Source organism: Phoenix dactylifera, chromosome 4 (assembly GCF_009389715.1).
Source record: "Phoenix dactylifera cultivar Barhee BC4 chromosome 4, palm_55x_up_171113_PBpolish2nd_filt_p, whole genome shotgun sequence".
NCBI classification, from domain to species: Eukaryota; Viridiplantae; Streptophyta; class Magnoliopsida; order Arecales; family Arecaceae; genus Phoenix; species Phoenix dactylifera.
This window is the reverse complement of record NC_052395.1, coordinates 6,710,529-6,731,297: the sequence shown is the minus strand read 5'-3', so window position 1 is coordinate 6,731,297 and position 20,769 is coordinate 6,710,529. Positions and strand designations below refer to the sequence as shown.

Here is a 20,769-nt window from a genome sequence, read left to right as displayed (position 1 = left end):
TCCTCTCTACTTCCTGTGCAAATTGGAGAGGATTTAAACTTTTAAAGATACATGCTTGTAAAGATGCATGAAGATATGGAGTCGGATGATATCTAATTTGCATGTACTATAAAGGGGCAATTCTTCAATTAAGATTGTTCCTAATTGGTATGAAAGCCGCGATTGAATAATCTCTATGTTATATGCGTAGGTTAACATATTGTTGGGGCCCATCCAATCATATATAATCTTCCTCTCTACTTCCTATACAAATTGGAGAGGATTTAAACTTTTTTGAAGATACATGCTTGCAGCGATACCATATATTGTACTTTTTCATACTTTTTTTTTGTATTCTTGTATATGCTTTTTTAACCCTTTTAGACATTTTTTTTACATATGCACTGTTTTTCTTTCCAAACCAAATGAAGACATCAGGATAACTCATAAGATTTTATGTACTACAAATGAGGTGATCAGGATTCTCATAAGATTTTATGCAGTACAAATAAGGTGATTGCCAACGAAAGAGTTTTCACGTGCATCAACGCTCCTCCCGTCCGCACAAATACATCCTTTTTATTGGTCTTTTTTATGGCCTCGACCGTTGGATCGGATCTCCCGAGCACTCGCGCAGGATACACCCTCAATCCCCTTGTGCGGGTATTCGGACGGAATAAGTTAAACTTCCGATCATGTCCCCCGGGATAAGCGATAGCCATTCGGATCACAGGGCCCGGAATTGCGGTACCTGGCCGGTCTTCCCCAAACGCTCACGCAGAACCCATGAAGCGCCCGGGCCGAGTGGGTCGGTGGGGTCACCACGAACGCCTCGCCGCCCCCGGTATCCTATACCCCTTGCCTCGGGATGGTATAGTGCCTCTCCCTTCCGTTTCCCCAGCGATATCCCTCGTTCTATTTCGGGCGGTTTAATGTTTGGAGTACAGCTAATAATCATTTACAGCCACCTTTTATCTTATTCCCCCCAAATTTATTTCTATCCCCACTCCACCCTCCTCGTCTCCCACGCTCCCTTCCACCTGCTATAGCAGGTAACCATCATATCCCATACCAATCATACCGCCACCAAAATCATTTAATCATTGTAAATTTGTGGTGTTCGCAGAGCCTTATCCATTTCATCTTGTAAGATTGAAAATTATCTATTATATAAATAAATAATTATAATTATTTATGATGTAATAATTTTTATGAATAAGCAATTTTTTTAAAATAAAAATATTATTTTATATAGAAGAGCAATGCAAGCAGCAAATATGCAGCCACTCTAGTTCATGAGGCGAGTTATGGCTTATTTAAATATTTATAAGTTCTATATATAGCATATATTCGTTATTTTAAATTGAGTCCCAAAAATCTTTTACCGGATATCACCGGTTAGAGTGTATTTTTCTTGACCTGAGAAAAGAGTGGAGCGAGAAAGAGGAAGGAGAGGATGGCTATTGTGATTCGAGGTGGGTACATATATCAGCTGGGGCGAGCTCTGCATGCGTCGGTGAGTTATATATAAGGGCTCAAGCTGTGGGGGAAGAGAGAGATGTGAGCGAGGACAGCGCGTCCTCGGGTCTCGCTATCGCCGCTCGGCTGGACGGATAGCGATCGGTGGCGTTATCCCAGTTTCCCACACGGTGAGTGAATCCCTTCTTCCCGGCCCCCCTCCCGTCTCTCCTCTTCTTCTGATCGTCTTCTTCCGTCTCTTTATCCCCCCAAACCGGCGTCCAAACCCTTCTGGAATAGCTGGAATAGACCGCCCCCCCTCCGTACCCACCACCGACCTCATTGCGATCCAAATCCGGGTGATCTGCTTTCTTTCTTTCTCCAGCCTTTTATTCCTGCCCCAATCTTGATTTTCTTGTTCTACGTTTCCTTATTACCGCGTTTCTGGCTGTTATTTTCCGAATGCCGGTGGGAGGCGCTGCAACTTTCTTTGTTTTTTTACCTCTGCTTTCCTTACTTTATCCTAGTTTTTTATGCACATTTTATGACAACGATGGTGGGAGGATGATTTGGGTTCTTGGTTCGATCCGCGAATCACCTTTGATTTGTGTGATCTACGACAAAAATAACAAAAAGATATAGGGACCACTGCCTCTCTATCTCTCTCGCGCCCGCACCACTCATCTCTCTCTTCCCTCCATTTATTCGTTCTTTCTCTCGTCTCTAGTGTTATTGTGTTAATAGACCCACCCAAGAACGAATTTCTTGCTCGTTAAGAAGAGTTCTTGGCAATAACTGCAGCACTGCGGTGGCGACTGAGTTTGTGTTAGAGTTGGTTATGGGAACAAGAAAGCACCTTTCTTTAGCCCAGGCCGAGACTATTCCTTCTTTCTGTGTTCTTCTTATTCTGGGATTTTGTTTTCCTTGGTGATTTGTTTGTGTTTGTGTGGCGTGCCAGCTGATGGGTCGGGGCGCTGTTCGAATGCGGGGGAGCGGCAGCGCTGGTAGTTAAGCCGGTGTACAAAGCTGGCCTCCGGACCGCAGGCCGAGCGCATGCTGGGGAACAAGTACAACAGCCGGAACCCCACCAGGGTCGAGCGGCTGGTGTGGGACCGGGAGCAGCGGAAGTCCAACCGGGCCTTCCAGCAGAACGACGCCGGCAGCAGCAGCGATGCTGGCGGCGGTGATGATGATGCTGGGAGCTGCGGGAGGGAGCCTGGAGTGTTGGAGCGTGAGACCGAGGAAGCAAGGGAGGTGAACTGCGAGCGTGGTGCCGTCCCCAATGGAGAGGTGGTGGATGTGGGCTTGGCGGCGGGCAAGGCGTCCAGGAACGGATGCAGGAGGTCTAATGGGAAGGCCATGAAGCAGAGGCTGCTGGTTGTGGCTAATAGGCTGCCGGTGTCGGCGGTCAGACGTGGCGAGGACTCGTGGTCGCTGGAGATCAGTGCTGGTGGGCTGGTCAGTGCTCTTCTTGGTAAGTGGATTCCGCGGATGATATCCAGATGATGTTTCTTATTTACTGGTCTTTGCTAGTCGTAAAGTATTTTATACATGGACTGGTAGGTTAGTTGTTTTAATTTTTGAGCTTATATTGATGATTCTACGACAAAGAAATAGTCCATAGTATCTGTTCATATTTTTTGTTCGGCATGAGAATAACAAGAATGGTTTCAATCGTAACCTGGTACTTTCTGCAGCAAAACAAATGTTGGCTGGGAAAAAATAAATGCTTATGCTTGTTAATTTCTTCACTGTCGTAGGTGTGAAGGATGTTGATGCTAAATGGATTGGATGGGCTGGTGTAAACGTGCCGGATGAAGTGGGGCAGAGGGCACTTACAAAAGCTTTGGATGAGAAGGTCTGTCAAATTTTCTTTCTTCATCTATTTTTATTTGTGAAGGTGTTTCTGTTTCATAGCTTGATAGTGTAGACTTAGATTTCTCTCTCAATGTATGCCTTTGCCTTTTGAAATGCCTTTTGGAATGCCGTTATTTTGTTTGAAAACAGAGATGCATTCCAGTATTTCTTGATGAAGAGATTGTACATCAGTACTACAATGGCTACTGCAACAATATCTTGTGGCCACTCTTTCACTACCTTGGGCTTCCCCAAGAAGATCGGCTCGCAACTACTCGCAGCTTTCAGTCTCAGTTTGATGCATACAAACGGGCGAACCAAATGTTTGCTGATGTTGTGAACCAGCATTATCAAGAGGGAGATGTTGTTTGGTGCCATGATTACCATTTAATGTTCCTTCCTAAATGCCTCAAGGAGTACAACAGCAGGATGAAAGTTGGTTGGTTTCTTCACACACCATTCCCTTCCTCTGAAATTCACAGGACCCTGCCATCCCGCTCGGAGCTGTTGAGATCTGTTCTTGCAGCTGATCTAGTCGGGTGAGCAAATATATTCTTTTGATACTTTAGGTAGCATGTTTGTCGCACATGGCTTGCGACTCTGTGACATTGTATTCTGTTGTAACAATCAAATTTTCCATTACATGAGACACATTCAGAAGAATCTGCATGTTTGTCAACTTGAATGTGGACAGCAAACACATGCACATGTACACGCTCTTTCCCTCTTATACACATATGATATGGTTGTATGGAAATTATACAGAATACTCTATTCTGATTTGTTTGACCTTATTATGACATGTGACTTGGAGGATTGCAAAAAGAGTATTGGTACTGCATGGTGAGTGCTGTCGCCAATGATATTTTATGGAGTATTATAGTCTGCTGATCGCCCTTGCATTTTATCATTGGCTTTGCTTTCTTGTTTTCATTTAAGTAGGCAATGCTTTTCCATAAGGTACCTTCTTTGTTTGCAATCTCATACTGTAACATTATTTGTCTTCTTTGACAACAATGATGGCTATCTGACTGTTACATAACTGTGGTTGTCTAACATGTTCAGTGAAAGGATCTTGGAATCAGATATTTTTACCTGTCAATGGTTGACATTAGTATACCATCATATATTCCTAGGGCATAGTAAGTGTGTACTGAATCTTTGCACCCTATGCGTCATCCATGTTGTCCTAACAATCAAGCTTTTTTATATGTACAAAGTTCTAAGAGGTTGCATGTTAATCCAAAACATTGCTACAGTTCTTGGGGCATCAAACTGCAAAAAGACATGCATTTGAAGAGTGGAGCAATGTTCAAGTTCAAAAGGTGATTGAGAAGAAGTGGTGGCAAAGTAAGGTAAGACATTGAATAATAGACTCAAAAACATATAAAAAAGAAGCAGAAAAGCTATCAATGCTCAGTATTCGAGTTATGGGCATCTATAAGAAGGAGGGGATGATGTAACACCATCTAGCTTAAAGGGAAGAGTGTAAACATAGCCGATTTCTATTGGTTCTCAATTTTAGTGATAAAGATATCCCATTTCCATTGCTTCTCATTTTTAGCTACAGTAGTGGTGCTCTCCTTGGGTGTGTATGAAGATAGAAGAAAAATTAATTATTTAATTGGATGAGTGCTTTCTTAGAATCTGGAGCTTTAGAATGGTGTCAAAAATTAATCCAGCTTTCTTTGGAAACTTGTGGAGATTTATGATGGAGACGGTGCTGAATTCCCTTGCATAACTGATATAACTCATCAGTATGGTTCTCTGCATGGGGCCTGAGAATTGCAGGTAAGCTAGACACTTGGATCTAGTATATGGAGTTATATTATGGGGCTATATGTGTATGTTTGGGTACTTGGTGTATGATTTTGAAAGGATGTCTCAAAGATCTCATAAAGAAGGTTTATTTGGTAGAGGAATAGGATAAAGGGGGAGGATAGAGGTTTAATCTGTTGTTGGTCTTGGGGATTTTTGCGCTAAAATGTTAGTTTAGATGCTTTAATGTTTTTACTTCTTCTCCCAAATGTGATGCTTGACCTAGCTTGGTACCTTGCAGCTATATTTCTGCCTAACTAATTGATACAGACCTGATCGCTGACTTCAGCTTGCAGCTCTGCATGAAAGGAAATAGAAAAAGCTTGGGTGAAAAAACGTATTGGTGAATGGAACTGAAATGATGACAAAAGATCTCTATCACTTTGAAGGAATTTGTAGAGAAGGACAAGTTGAAAAGGCAAAACAGATCTTGTTCATTTGAGGCAATTTGTTTTAACCATGTGAACTTTGTTTGATCATCTAAGGGGGTCAGCCATATAGATACAACCTAGCTCTGTTGGCCTACATTAAAAAACGTGTTTCGATCTAAAATGCTAAATCTTGTATTCTGACAGTTTTATTTTTGTTCTGGAAGTTCGGTCTGCTTAGTATTTTCTAGTTTGGCATCTCTCAATTTCAGGCTTTGTCCTGCTTTTCTAAGCTTACGTGCACCATGGTTGGGATTGGAAACTATACCAATAGTAGCTCGGCATCGGGAATCTATGAGTTTTTCAACACCCGAAGGTAGCCGCACAAGACATTGTGGGGCTGGCTCCTTAATTATTTTAGCATAAGTTCCTGCGGCTCGAGCCAGCTTTGCGCGTTGACCTGGATGACATTCAATTCTTTCTTCCCTTTGTTTTGTTTAGTAGCCTTTCATATCTTTTCTGTAACCTCTTAAATTTACTTTGCATTTGTCTTTTAATAATTGTTGCACTATTAAAGTCCTTTACCCCTTTGCTTTCATGTATTAACCCTCGGTATCTTCACCTTCAATCTGCTGAATAGAGGGTTTTCCTTTTTTCTTTTTTTGGTGTCATGATTTCATAATCACTAATGTCTGTCTGAGGCATGCCAAGCTAGAGCCAATAATAGAATTGCAGGCTGCATTAGTTATCTCTTGTTAATTTGTTTATGTTCCTCTGCTTTCGCTGTGTTTTCGTCATATTTTTTCGTTCATTCTTTTAAATAAAATTCTTCTTTAATGACATACTGTCACATTTATTGCTTTGTCTTCATGACTTTAACTGCATCAATCAGTTTCAATATGTGTTTCATGTTACATTAAATCGGACATCTATAGGGTCATCTTCATAGCCTTAACTGATTTATTTGGTCTCCTTTGCATTTCCGTGGTATAATTCCGTAGTAGTCAAGAATTATTAATGGCATCACTTGAGAAATTCATGCCACCTGTTCCACAGTTAAAGTATATTGATCTTTTGGGTTGCATATTGGGACTGCTTTACAATTCTATGTGATCTTCCTGGCTTTGATGTCGTGTGCTCCATTAAATGTTCTTCAATAGTTGGTGCTAGCTATGCCATTTTCACACTTCTAATAGATAAATAAGTCGTTGCTTCAAAGTTTGATATGTTTCATGATTGTTGCAATGTTCTGCTGATTGCAGTTGATTCATTTGTCTCACTAGCATTGTATAATTTCTTGCTGGGAAAACTTCCACATATCAACCATATTGATTGTTGGTTTATGCGCGTTTATTTGAGGGTTGAAATATAATTTATTATCCTTTTAATCTTGAGTATCTGTTGTTTATATCTGAGCTTACTACTTCAGGATGATCTTTATGATTTGTTGACCATACAACTATGTTTTTGTCATTACAAACTTCTTGCTCCTTGAATGATTTTATTTACTAAGTTGATAGTCCAGTTTTCACACATATGATTATGCAAGGCACTTTGTAAGTGCTTGCACTCGTATTCTTGGACTTGAGGGCACACCAGAAGGGGTGGAAGATCAAGGAAGGCTGACTCGAGTGGCAGCGGTATAGTTTTGAATTGTTAAATTCATTATTTAGTTTGTTACTTAGAAAAGTAACCCTTAGTATTTGTTACCTTTGGCTGTATAGATGTAGTTTCAAAAGCTATGTTTAATGTATTAATATTTTAAGCAATCATCCTTTGCTTGAATTGGTTTTCTTCCCTTGATTTTTGGGCTGGAAATTTCAGTTTCCTATTGGGATAGACTCCGACCGGTTTAAACGAGCACTTGATCTTCCAGCAGTCAAAGAACACATCAATGAATTGACACAAAGATTTGCTGGCCGGAAGGTAGGAAGCATAATCATCTTTCACGAGTTGCTTATTTTGATTAAATTCATGATTAATCATAAAGGTAGGTGTTTATAAATATTTTGCATAACAAATAACTAGAGACTAGAGAGTACTGTGAACTAGAGAGGTTGCTTTCTTTGTTGGTAACTGTGAAAAACTCATTTTATCAAATGTTTAAGACTACATGTGCGGTCATTACATTAATAAATACTATCATGATCTAGGTACCATATTCCACTTTTATGCCTTTCAGAAACTACTCACAATCTGCCAAATGAATTTCTAGTAATTACTTGAGTGGATAGGTTGGCCCATCACGAGTTGTTTGGTTGTTTCTTCATTTTCATCTTAAAGTATGTTATAGCAGGACTACCAATATTAGTCTTAAACTGTGTAGTGGTCTAAAATTTTGATTGCAGGTATGGGCAAGGCCCTTCTAGTTGGGCAGATTTGCTTAAAAACATTCTAATCTATGAGTCTCAAAGTTAGTCATTTGGTTGGAATTTCTTTCCTATTCTGGAGAATGACGGATGAGTCAAGCAGTGGTCTACCTGAAAGTCTAAAAAGTTAGGCTGGAGTCTCTATTTTCTTGCTATCCTTTTGGTCTTTAAAAACTGTTTAGTACAATATTTGCTAGAATACTGCAACCCGTCGGTTTAATTCTGGAGTCATCATTGATAGTTTTATTGTTGGCAAGGACTTGAGTCTCGGTGGGACATCCTGCGGGACATCAGAATGGAGCACCATCTCGAGTGTATTGGAAAACCAGGACAACCCTATCCGATGGGATTTAAAACGTTGGTTGTTGCTATTATTTTGTATGCGAGAGTCTGGGTTTTTTCGGAGAATTTGCCGCACTGCTGTGGGTTCGTTTGAGTAATATTGAACATTCATAGAAAGCAAATTCTCTCTGCTGGTTTTATTAGTGTGACATGTCAATGTGTGGGAAAGTCAACTGGAGAAGGTGCATATCATGATGGTTATAGGAGAAACGTGAAACCTTTATAGATAAACACCTTTTTCCGGGAAAAAATTTCTCTTCAATGTATTAGAATCTAAAATGGGAATGTATTATTCAATTCAGATACATAAAGAAGAAAAAAAAATCTAATGCCAAAAATGAAATCCAATTTAAAGCATTTCATTGGTCTATTGGATCACAACTATTTGCCAGATACTCAAGTCATTCATTGCTCCCCTCTTAGGAGGCTTTGGGTTTAAATCATGGTTTGCCGAACCACTCGGTTTACCTCGTACTGAATCAAATCGACATGGAACCAACATGGTTCAATGCTATTTTTCGAAAAATTGCGAGAACCGTTCCGAATTGGTGCGAACCGCTCGGTTCGCATTGGTTTGAATTGGTTCCCCCCCCTCCTCTTTCAATATCTCAAGCTTGAATCATGGTCTGATGAACCGGGATGAACTGCCCTATTTATCTTGTACCGAATCGGTAGCCAACCGGCACAAGTCCTGGTACCGGTCTTGGTTTGAACACTAGAGGTGTTTCCCAAGTGTTTGACCTGAGTAAGTCTTGCATTATTTCTTTGAAATGATTCATGTTGCCCCTGCTGTCTTCATTATAAAAAAGTCTCATGGTAAAAATATTAAAAATATCTAATCTGAAACATTTATTTTTTGATGGGATCATAATAATCAATTAAATACTCTTCCACTTGACTCAAACATTTGCATTACATATTATAGATTATGGCCATCCATCATATGCTCCTTATTGAATCAGTCACGTGCATCATGTATCTTTGCGATTCACTGAGTCACATACTCATATCCATCAATCAAATAATCTTTCCTATTGAATCGATTGGGTGCATGGTATGAGCTGAAAGTTGTGTAGCAAATCACTAATTATCTATTGTTTTCTTAGTCTTTTTTTTTTGAAGTTATTTTGTTTAATATAGTAAGTTTATCTAAGATTCGCCGAACCGGTATTGGGACCTGTACTGATCGGCGGGCGAGTTAGTATGGTACCGGTACTGTACCAACACATAGTATGCTTGGGCATGCCGGTTTCGAATCGGTGCGCCCATTTTTTTTAAAGTTTTTCAAGTTTGATTAATTGGTAATTAATTTTTTTCAACTTTTTTTATTGATTTTAAGTATAATTTGATTTTGGATTTTTGTTATGATTTCGGTTTAACCTAAATGATGCATCTTGTTGTTTTAAAATGATACAAAATATAAAATGATTAGTGAGATGCCGCATGCTACAAGAAGCAATATTTAATATCCTAAAATTAATGAGTGATGTGGAAAATATAAATTAATACAATCGATTACATATATTTAAAGTACAACATATATATCGATATCTAAAATTTTGTTGAGTGGTGATACCTTTCATAAATATCTGAATCATTAATATAGTCAGGAGGCACATCAATCTACTCCTCTAACCAAGCGGCGTAGTTTTGTATGTTCATTTCATAAGGAACGCACTTTGAGTTATAAACTCTCGGATTTCTCGCTGAAGTTTTGGCTCAAGGAGGTGTCCTCTGATTGATAATACGATTGTGAAGGGGTCCATCCGAATATGCCGGCGGCAAAGTTTGACCCCTAAGATGCTTCGGGCTGCGTAGGGTAGTCGTCATCAGAAGATGCCTCAGACGCACCATATTCATATCCGTATCCGTATGGGTCATAAGCTACTTGTGGCTGCAGGTGATAGGATCCAATATATGACTTAGGATCTGATATGTCTATGGATTCTACTTTACGTGCGAGGTCATCAACCGTTGTATGCAATCGTATCCTTACGGACTCTATCAGATTGTGCACTGTGGTCCCTATCCTATGTATCATATGTAAATTGGGATTCACCGGTGAATTGAAGACCACCCTACGATTGTCTTATAAATGGTGGTCTCATATCCTCCACTCTTCTCCTGGCTAGCGGATTTAGAACCGCCAGAATTGTCATCGTTGCTGCTTATGGTCTTTGAATCTGAGTGAACTGGCTCCTCCACTCTCCATGGGGGATCTAGGTGCTTTTTTCTTTTTGGGTGTGCTGAGTAGTTGCCTGCTTACTCTTCGTGCTCCTCTGCTTGCTTATCTTTTGTGCCCCTCTTTGCCTGGCTATGTTGGGAGGATGGATGTTGCCCTCTTGACTGAATTGACCGGACAGTATAGTGGCCTCATCTAAGCATCTCTCGATTTTATCTCTGAGAGGATATCTCGAATAAGGAGTCGTAATGATTGGCTCTTCAGTGATCTCTGTGTCTGTGGCTGATCACCTGGAAGGATGCGTGGAATATTGCGTTCTGCCCATTGTCCTGAATCGATTCTAGCCTCGCTGGCTATGAAACTAGCCGATCGTGAAGGCGATCTTCGCTCATCAAGCTCTGGCTCCTGCTGCTGGCCCACAAGTCATCCGATTATAGGGTCATTCTCATCGTCAATGAAAGTATGATGGATCGAATCTGTGTACTTTAGCTCTATTTTCTTCTGAATGCCCTGTAGCCTTATTCTTAGATTGTAGTGAACATATATAAGGTCATTGAGGCGCTTCTGTATCAGACGGCTCCTCTGCTTGCTGTGGATGAGGGTGAAGCTGGACCAGTTGAGCTCACAGCCATTCGAGGAGACCGTCTGGGAAAGGATCCAGATAGTTAGTTACTTAAGATTTCTCACGGACTAACCAAGATGAATCCATCATTCAGCTGCAAAAATTTTGAAGAAATTATATATAAGATAGTATCATGTTAGTAACAAGCTAACGCCAGGTAATAGTTATCATTGATGTGTAATATATTCGGATTTATACTTTTTTAACCTACGGCAGCTGTCGAGACTCCAAAACTGTTAGTGCCTTCTCTAAATATTTTGGTCTGTGAAAAGGAACCACATTGTAGTATGTTTAGTATGTTAGTAATCAAAGATACATGTTAACTTGCAGATGTCAGTTAAGTTAACTTATCTTTTCTAGACATAGTCGCGACTTCTGAATCATACTCCATCTTATAGATCACAATATGTAGAGTGACCAGAAGTTCGTCATCCATATCGATTTTAGGTACGATGTACTGAAACCTCGGGTTCAGGTAGTATGCTACAGATAGAGTTCGTAATTGTCTTAGTAAAATTGTACAAGTATAAGAACAGTGTAATTTTGAATGTTCTTGCCTACCTGCTAGATGCAAATTTCTATCCATTTGGTGGTCCGACCGCCGCTCAATGATATCGATATACGCCTACACATATGTTAGATTTGCCTCTTTGAACTAAATCTTTGTCCTCTCTATCATAATACAGAAGCCCATTTGGGGTACCTCTCGCTGTTCATGGCCTGAAACACTTCATACAATGGTTCGATAGCCTTCACTATCTTTTTGGCCCGCTGCCAGAATGTCTGCCTTGTCACCAAGACCTCGATAGTTCTTTCTTCAGTGCCGGCCCTCGCAAATCTATTTTTTTGCCACTCGGAACCAACAAACATCTGATGTAGGGTTGCTTTTCTCTTAAGAAGGCTATCAAGTGCAACATAGTTGGTAGTAAACTGTGTCACTCTTGGTCTCAAGATCTCTTCTATATTTCTCCTCATTAGTGATAGGACCGATGTATGGTTATAAATATATCTGATAATGGTTTGGGCTGTCTTCACTATCTGCTTCATCCTACGAATTTTCGCAATGTCTATCAACGTGATGTCAATACAATATGCAGCATATGGGATGTAGAAAATATATGGCCGCCGCTCCATCAAGATCTTCCTGGCAGCATTATATTGTGGCCTATTATCAGTGATGACCTGTACGGTATTCTCTTCTCCTATCGATCAATTTTCTCTATCAATCTGAGGATGTACATGGCTTTGTGCACCTGATCGGAAGCATCAATTGACATATGGTAGAAAATCTTTATATCACAATATGTCAAAAAGTTGATAATGCTCCGCCTGGTAGGACCGGTCCAACCATCACACATCTTTGTCAGCCCATATGTGGGCCACGTGCTCTTGTATGAGGCAATCCATTTTTTTAGCTTATGATTGTTAAGAAGCTCACCGTAGATGTCTTTCAGTCTTGAAGGATCTACATTGAGACTAGTAGCATGTATGGAGGAAATAGTAGACCTAGCATTGTGTCAACCTCTTGATACTTCGAATCTTTGTTGGGGAAGGCATGTAGATCTAAATCATGAATGGTGGCTCATAGTGGAATCTTTCTAGAGGACTTTTTTCTGCTACCAAAAGTCTCCAGCATAGATGCAATATGGCTACTCCCTCTGCTGACGACCTTTCTAATTGAGGAGGTCCTCTTGAACTCTGACTTTGCCCTGTTGCTTGCAGAATCAAAGCCTGACTCGTAGTATGAGGTTCTAAATCGAGCCCTATGCCTGGCCACTTTATCCTGCTGCCACTGATCATCCAAGCTCGCTTGCAGCCTGAATCTGTGCCTTTTCGTCATCTAGAGCGGACGCCTCCTCTGACTTCCTTGAGTGATAGGAAGGTGACTCTGCCGCTCGGCTGTCCATATTTGTCTTCTTCTTGGAAATTTTCTTCTTCATTGCTTTAAAATCAGCGAAGTGCTTCATCATCAACTGTCGAATCTCCTGTGAGCATTTCCGGCACATAAATATTTCGGGGTAACTACCAGCTAAGTGCTGCTTGAATCTGGTTACCCTTCCTTTCTTGAACTTTGTATTGCATCAGTTGCACTTTCAATGGTGCCGATCCGAAAGCATTTGCCCATGATCCCAACCAATGTCACGCTCTACCTTCTTTTTTTTTTGTCCTTGATGGTTCTATTCTTACAGGTTTATGACGAAGATAATATTTTTTACTTCAAAAAATATATCTGATTTATCTAATATATAGTACTAATTTTTTATATTCTATTTATTTATTTATAGTCATTTTTAAATTAAAAATATATTTAAATACCATAAATTCAGAAAACTATGTTTTTTACTTCAGAAAATACTTCTGAAATATGTATTACATGTTACTAAGCTCTCATAATTTTTAGTATTAATTATATATATTTAATTATTTTTAAGTTAAAAAATAAATTTAAAATATAAATATTTTAAAAAATTAATTTGAGCTCAAATCTATTTAGAATCCTACAATGGATGCTACATATATTTTTATAGGCCCATGGGCAAGCATCAAATGCTACCTATTTTTTATTTTTTTTCAAATTTAGGTCTAGACCATTATGCGCATGATCGCATCAAATTTGAATAAATGGATACCAAATTTAGCTGTAGAATAGCTTGCATGCCCCTGAATATGCGTATGATTTTACAATTTTTTTAAATTTTATTTTATTTTTTATTTTTTAATCCAAAAATATATTTTAATTTTTAAAACTATTTATAATCTAAAAATTAAAAGTTTTTATATTATTGTGTAGATCATCCATAGTTCTACAACATATCATAAAATCAAGCCAAAATCACAAAATTTGCCATGATCTCCCTTTATTTTACAAATTTTAAAGTTTTTTTTGGCGTCCAAAAAAAGAGAAAATGAGATAAGAAAGAGGAAGCATACCTTATTTAGGGTTAGATTCTTCTTCAATCGTGCTGAATCAGCGTATTTTTCACTGTAGGAAAGGAGGAAGTATTTGAATAAATTGGGAAGGCCCGAGAAACTTCTCAGGCCTTCCTAATCATCTTTTATAACAAAAGAAAGAGGGGGGAGGTGGACCGATTCGGAATAGGTTCGACTCGGTGCGAACCAGATGGTTGGCATCGGTTCCGCATGGAACCGACCGGTTCGAACCAAGTCTGGGTGGTTCGCGACCGGTTCCGGCCGGTTTGGAGCCAGTTTCAAAAAAAAAGAGGTGAACCGACCTGGTCTCCCACCGGGTCGGCTCGGTACGGACTAAACCGGGTGGTTCAGCCCAGTTCGGCGGACCTTGAGCTTATCTTTCAGCTTCTTGAAAACTTTGCTTTGGAACTAAATACAAGACTGAGATTTGTGAATCTAGTATCCTTCTATTCTATTTTTAAAAAATTTCTCTTATACACCTACTCTACCTGTGTGGAATTAATGGATCTTGTATTCTTATCTCATCAATAATGCATGTTCAACAGCTTTCCAAATCATGCTCTCTATCTACTTATAATCTCACATTCTTTACCATCATAGTTCTTTATGCATGCTCATTTGAAGTTATCATGCTGTGAAAGTAAAAAAAATATGACCATGATGATCTAATGTATATATCCAGTCTGCTTTCTTTTTGATACCCATGAAATGAACTAATTATGCAATTTTTGTTAATTAGTCCTTTTGATCAATTGATGTCCTTGTCACGTGTTAGTTTTCATATTAATATATGCTCTTTTAATCTTGTGATATGGCTTCAATGCTTATTCCTATATTCAAGCATCCTTTACTTTCCTAACTTCATTGAAGTCACATATGATTTTCTAAAGATCAATACTATGGGGCTTTACATATTTAAAAAATCATTGTGACCTCTAGAAGATAATGAACAATTCCATGTAAGACTTAAGATATTAATCTTGATCATGATATAAAAGTTGCCCTAAATATGAATGCTTGGTTGATGAGTATCCATAAAGCCAGCCTGAAGTAATTGGAATAAGGCTTGATGGATATCGTTATGGTTGTGATACTATAAGTTCCAACAATTCAACCTTTGTGTTCTCTCTCTCTCTCTCTCTCGCTATATATATATAAAATACATATGTATATTCTATATATGTACGTATATGTAAAATTGTGTATATGTATGTATACATGTATGTATCCCTTTAGAATTTTTTAAACCTGTTTATTGCTTTTCAGCATGAGTGGTCAATTTGTGTACCCTTTAGTTATTGGGCGATTGATGTTTACTCCATGTTTAGTATTAGACTATTAGTACTTGTTATTTTTGCACCATTAAACTTATTTTATTTAAATATGACAGGTAATGCTGGGTGTTGATCGTCTTGACATGATTAAAGGGATTCCGCAAAAGATTTTGGCCTTTGAAAAGTTCCTTGAGGAAAATCCAACATGGCGTGATAAAGTAGTGTTGTTGCAAATTGCAGTGCCAACGAGAACTGATGTTCCTGAATGTATGCATCATCTTTATAAGTAGTCTGTGCATCTTTAGTTATATTTTTTGTACATAAAATGACATTTACTTGTGCTCATTTTAGTATTTTCCTTACTAAGTGTTGTGTGTTTTTTTATCAATTTTGTAGCTATATAACTATAAAAGTAGTAAATTCAGTAACAAAATTTTAAATATGCACATATGCCAGAATTTGCCTAATTAGAGTATGACAATAAATTAATAAATAAATAAATAAATTAAGTACAAATCAAATTGATATATGGAATCTAGATATGCAAATAATGTTTCAACTCTCATGTTTATAGTTGTTCAATAATAATCAAACCCTACAAATCAGCGGATTGTGAAAGATTCTTAAATTATTTCAAGTCATGGCATCTAGTTCTCTCTCTCTCTCTATATATATATTGTTCAATTTTCAATTCTTAGATTTGTTATGATGTTTGAGTATACGTTGCTAATTTTTTTTGAATTTCTAGGAATCCCCCGATAAAGAATCTACATATATCGGACTTTATTGGGTGCGTTCGTACTCGTGCAGTATGACGCGCCTGCTCTAGCAAAAAAAAGAGAATCTACATATATCTTGTCCTCAATTTCAATATATTTTCTTTCAAGTATCTTATGAGTTCTATAAGGTCATGCAAGAAAGGTTTAATTTTCAAATTAAAATATTTATCTCATTAGTAATCCTATTCTACTCGCACACTATATGACTATATGTTAAGTTGTACCTATGTATTCAAGTTAGCTTTGGAAGCTTGAAAATGGTGATGTTGATGGCAAAGTTTTAAGTATCAACATGCATTTGAAAGTATGAGGCATACCATATCCATCATGGTTAGCCGTACCGGCCCGAACCGGATGGTATGGGGTGCACCATACCGGTTTGGTACCGGTACTCGGTACAGATGGCGTACCGACACTTGGTATGCGGAAAAGATCCCATACCGTACTGATACAATGTTAGTGTGGCACCGGTACAGGGTCCGGTACCGAGACGGTGATTCTTGATATCCATAGTTACAATATTCTTCGAATTATCGAATTATTTTTAGTTTTTCTCTTGCCCAAACAATTCTCCGGATTATTATTTAAAAACAAACCGTTCTCAAAGTATACGAATTTTACAATTTACTCATGAATTAGTCATGATTAATTTTTAATTTTTTATATATTATAAAACAATGATACCATATATTGTTGCTAGCAAGATTTGCCATGGTTCGTTATGCCCTCGTGCCGTTTCGTGCTGGGCCCGTACTGATAGCGGAGAGGGTGAGGGAGCAAAAGAGGGAGAATGGGAGGGGGAAGGAGAGAGAGGGAGAGGAAGGGAGAGGGAAAGGGAGGGCCGCCGGAGGCCTCCGGAGGGCGTTGGAGGGGCCTCGAAGGGCTGGAGCAGGGGCTTTGCCCTCCGAACCCTTATTTCATTTGAAACAGGGATTTGTTGGGGCTCCCCATTTTTAATTTTGCAAACCCCTCGCCAACTTCACTTAAAATTTTCAAAATAAAAAGGGGCCCCGACGTCCCTCTGTTTCGAACGAAACAAGGGTTTGGAGGGTGGAGCCCCTGCTCCAACCGTTCGGGGCCTCTCCGGAGGCCTCCGGCAGCCCTCCCTCCCTCTCCCTCTTCCTCTCCCTCTCCCTCTCCCTTCCTTCCCCCTTTCTATTTTCCTCTCTTTCCTTGTCCCTCTCCCACAACCTGCCGGTTTACCATTTTGAATGCCGGAATCGTCCCAGTCTGCTGCTGCCACGGCTCGGTACGCCCCCAAACCGGGCGGTTCGGGACGGTTCTGCATTCCATGGTTGCTAGTACTATCTTTTTCCTATAATTTGTTACTTTTGCCTTTTCTATTCTTATTTTTAAGTAAATAATTCTATAAATATTTGAGAATGTTCATATTTTTAAATTTTATTTTTTCTAATTCTTAGCCATTCTAACTCTTTTTGAATTTTTCTGAATACAAAATCACTACATCTAGCTGAATTTTTCAGATGCCGAAGTTGTGACTATGAGCATATCGACAGGGTATTCTACTAGCATGATATTGTGGCTCGGTAAGCCCCTTACTGGCATATAGTATAGGTGTTGTGCTGACTCCAGTACTGCACTATATGTCGATGCGGAGGCATACCTCTTATCAGTAAGGCACCAATATGAGGCCCTAAACCAAGACTTGAAGTTTTGGTTGATGGTCGCAATCATGGTCTGCCGTACCGATCGGTATGGGTCGGTACGGGCCGGTACGTACCGGTATCGGATGGAACCGGTACGGTACAGCTATATTTTTCAGTTCCGACTATTTGCAACCCGCACCGGTCAGCACTGGCCCATACTGATCCGTACCGAACCGGTACCGGCCCATACCGACTAGTCTGTACCGACTGGCCCGTACCGATCTCAAATTTTTTTTGGCTTTTGGCCCGAACCAGCTGAATCGGTACGATACCGGTTCGGTATGGTACCAGTCGGTACAGCGGACCTTAGTCGCAATATTGAGCTGCAATTGCAATTACCCTTCATCAGGTTGTGTTTCATGTTCATGCCTTGCTTATGCATTTTGTATAATTTGTTTTATTTCTCTTGTGTGTGCTTGTGAAAGAATCTGTGCGTTGCATTATTCCATGTTCATCTTAGTGAAATACATGGATATACCTACTCAACCCTCAACTTGTTACATCAGATATCTTAGGGCATTTTATTAGGTTCTTGCAAATGTATGATAACAAATGGTACTGCTGCACTGCATTTCTTTTCCTTGTTATGGCATCAGTTTATAAGGGTAAGTTGTAAGAAGTTCATGCTAAGATAAGCATGCATTTTTATAACTTGCATAAATGGCTTTTTTTGCCATTAGTTGAGTTATCAAAAATTCATTTACATTTGATCATTGCTAACTTTATGCTCTTGTTGAATGCTGAGTGTACTTAGAATAATCTACCTTTCTAGTGGACTTTACGTTTAATTGCTAATTATATATTTTCTGTCAACCAGATCAGAAGCTTACTAGCCAGGTTCATGAAATTGTTGGACGCATAAATGGCCGCTTTGGGACACTAACTGCTGTTCCTATACATCATCTGGTTTGTAGATGGCCTGTCCTTATAGCTTTCTTTGTCTTGAAACATTGAAGGCATCTTAATTTTTGTTTTGAGGGAATTTATATTAAATAGATCCAGTCACATCATTGAATTACTCTGTGGTTAAAGATTTCTACATTCTGAATTAAATTTACCTTCAATGCAGTACAACCTGAACTTTTGCAATTTTTCTATTGATACATGCTAAAAGTTTGTTGCAGTTGCTTAATACTGTAGCTGAAGGCTGCAAATGTCTTTATCATTGTTCTATTTTATTTTCTTTGTAGAGAGACTGAGACTTATTGATCTCTTATTGGGTTAATTTCTGGTAAGTTTCTTACTATTTGGGTCATCGAATTAGCAACATTTCTTATGAAACCATTAACGTGATGCCTTTGTTCGGCGAACAATGCAATGACAATCTGACAGATTTGGTGGGAGAGGGGAAATATAGGAAGGACTGGTCAGAGGAGAGAGAGGAGAATGGAGATAGGAGATTTAGGAACATTTCTCAAAGGTCATATATGCATAAGAATGCATCATGTCAATTCGGCAGGATTTGTTTCTCCTACAGAAAGTTAGATGTGGAATAACATGACAAGGCATTGGAGAAAAGGTAAACAACTGGTTGTTTGAGTGGTATCTATGTAAGGTACATAACTTTGATGTGCATTTTAGTTCTAAAATTTAATAGAAGGCATCAACAATAGCCTCCTTGTATGCGACGCATCATCCCAGATTGTCTGTCCGTTGTTTGTCCATCATTTGTTCCATGTTTTGTAGTCTAACAATTTCATTCAGTAATGCTGAGAAGGCATACTGCTGCAAAGATAACATACAATGCTAAACCATTTCTGTTGTTATTTTCGCTAATCTGCACAAGATGAACACATGTTTGGTCTATTATATTAAATCTTATTGCTTATATAAGATCTATATTAATGTTTAAAGCTCTTGAAAGGCAAATATGGCTTTTGCAGTTAAATTTTCCTAATTTTGTGCAGTGCTGCTGCCTTCTTCTATTCCCTTTCTAGCTCATCAACATTTTTCATGACATTCTCTCCATCTAACTTTGGCTAAATATGTGGGTCCTTCATCACAACCATTTCCCAATTACACTCATAATTTTCTGTTGTTTTTTTTAACTCTTTTGCACAGTTGCTGCCCTATTTTTCCTCAGCCTTGGTTTCCTTTTCAAGTTTGGAGGACTGATGCAAGATTCTCATTTCAAATATGTGAGCCCACTTGGGTGTATTAGCACTTCTAAGCATGACATGTCTAAGATTTCTTTTATTGTGGATAAGCAGTTCCATTCATCTATTATGCTTTCGTTTGCTGGGAGGATAGATATTTCACAAATAGTGCAGCCAAGACACCATGCTAAAATATTTATTGCTTTGAGAATAGGAACTTATTTCTCCTGCAAGAAAATAACAAGTGTTGGGTGAACCAATTCTCTCCATCCTTCCATTGAGAGTGATAGCAAGGATCGAGGTATCATGTGGCACTGTCGTTCCAGCTTGGCACTGGAAGAAATGTTGTGCTAGTGCTCGGCATGCACTGTCACCTTTTTGTGGAAAACATTTTTATGCAGTTGGTACCTAGCCAGTGCTATGTGCTGGAAGCCCCTTGCTTGGTATGTATATGCCATATTGACTATTTATACCATCATTTTAACCCTTGGAGATAGGCAAGAATTGATGAATGGGGGAAAACTTAATGTCCCAATCAGCTCAATATTGAAACTTCAATTAAATTTTGTTTAGATTGCTCGTATGCAAATGCGTGCAATCAACTAGAGCGTAATAGTTTCTGGCTAGTTGTTCAGGTTAGTAGTTTTTATTTTAGGGTACCTTGAGTAATAGTTTCTGGCTAGTTTTTATTTTACGCAGTTCAATCATTTGAAAGTAATATATGCTTTTTTGGTTATTCATATTTTTGTACTGTTAATGTATTATTGCCTTGTATAATCTTATCTTGATATCTTGATATACCTATTGGTCTTACTCTCTCTATGTGTGTTTGTAAGTGAGATATCATGTTTTCATATGAAATTTCTCTTTTGCACAGGACCGTTCCCTTGACTTCCATGCATTATGTGCTTTGTATGCTGTCACTGGTAATTATTCTTTCCCCTTAAAGTTTGTTGTCTTCTTTCCTTTCTTGGGCTGCATGTCTAATAATTCAATGAATATGTTGAGTGGAAGATGAATTTGGCTT

At 38.9% G+C, this 20,769-nt stretch overlaps 1 protein-coding gene across 3 annotated transcripts in view; it reads left to right on the top strand.

Moving 5' to 3' along the window:
* Window positions 1-1,428: 1,428 nt before the first annotated feature.
* Window positions 1,429-20,769, top strand: part of LOC103717209 (alpha,alpha-trehalose-phosphate synthase [UDP-forming] 1-like) — a 41,665-nt gene continuing 22,324 nt past the window's right edge. The window contains exons 1-9 of one of the 3 annotated variants that reach the window (XM_008805513.3): window positions 1,429-1,628; window positions 2,396-2,911; window positions 3,198-3,295; window positions 3,445-3,833; window positions 7,006-7,120; window positions 7,305-7,406; window positions 15,317-15,467; window positions 18,464-18,552; window positions 20,620-20,668. In XM_008805513.3, coding sequence (XP_008803735.2) covers window positions 2,491-2,911; window positions 3,198-3,295; window positions 3,445-3,833; window positions 7,006-7,120; window positions 7,305-7,406; window positions 15,317-15,467; window positions 18,464-18,552; window positions 20,620-20,668 — 1,414 coding nt within the window. In that variant the 5' untranslated portion in view covers window positions 1,429-1,628; window positions 2,396-2,490. Of the gene's footprint in view, window positions 1,629-1,698; window positions 1,797-2,132; window positions 2,912-3,197; window positions 3,296-3,444; window positions 3,834-7,005; window positions 7,121-7,304; window positions 7,407-15,316; window positions 15,468-18,463; window positions 18,553-20,619; window positions 20,669-20,769 lie in introns of those variants that run through there. The other 2 variants (XM_026808484.2, XM_008805512.4) reach the window with 2 other exon arrangements.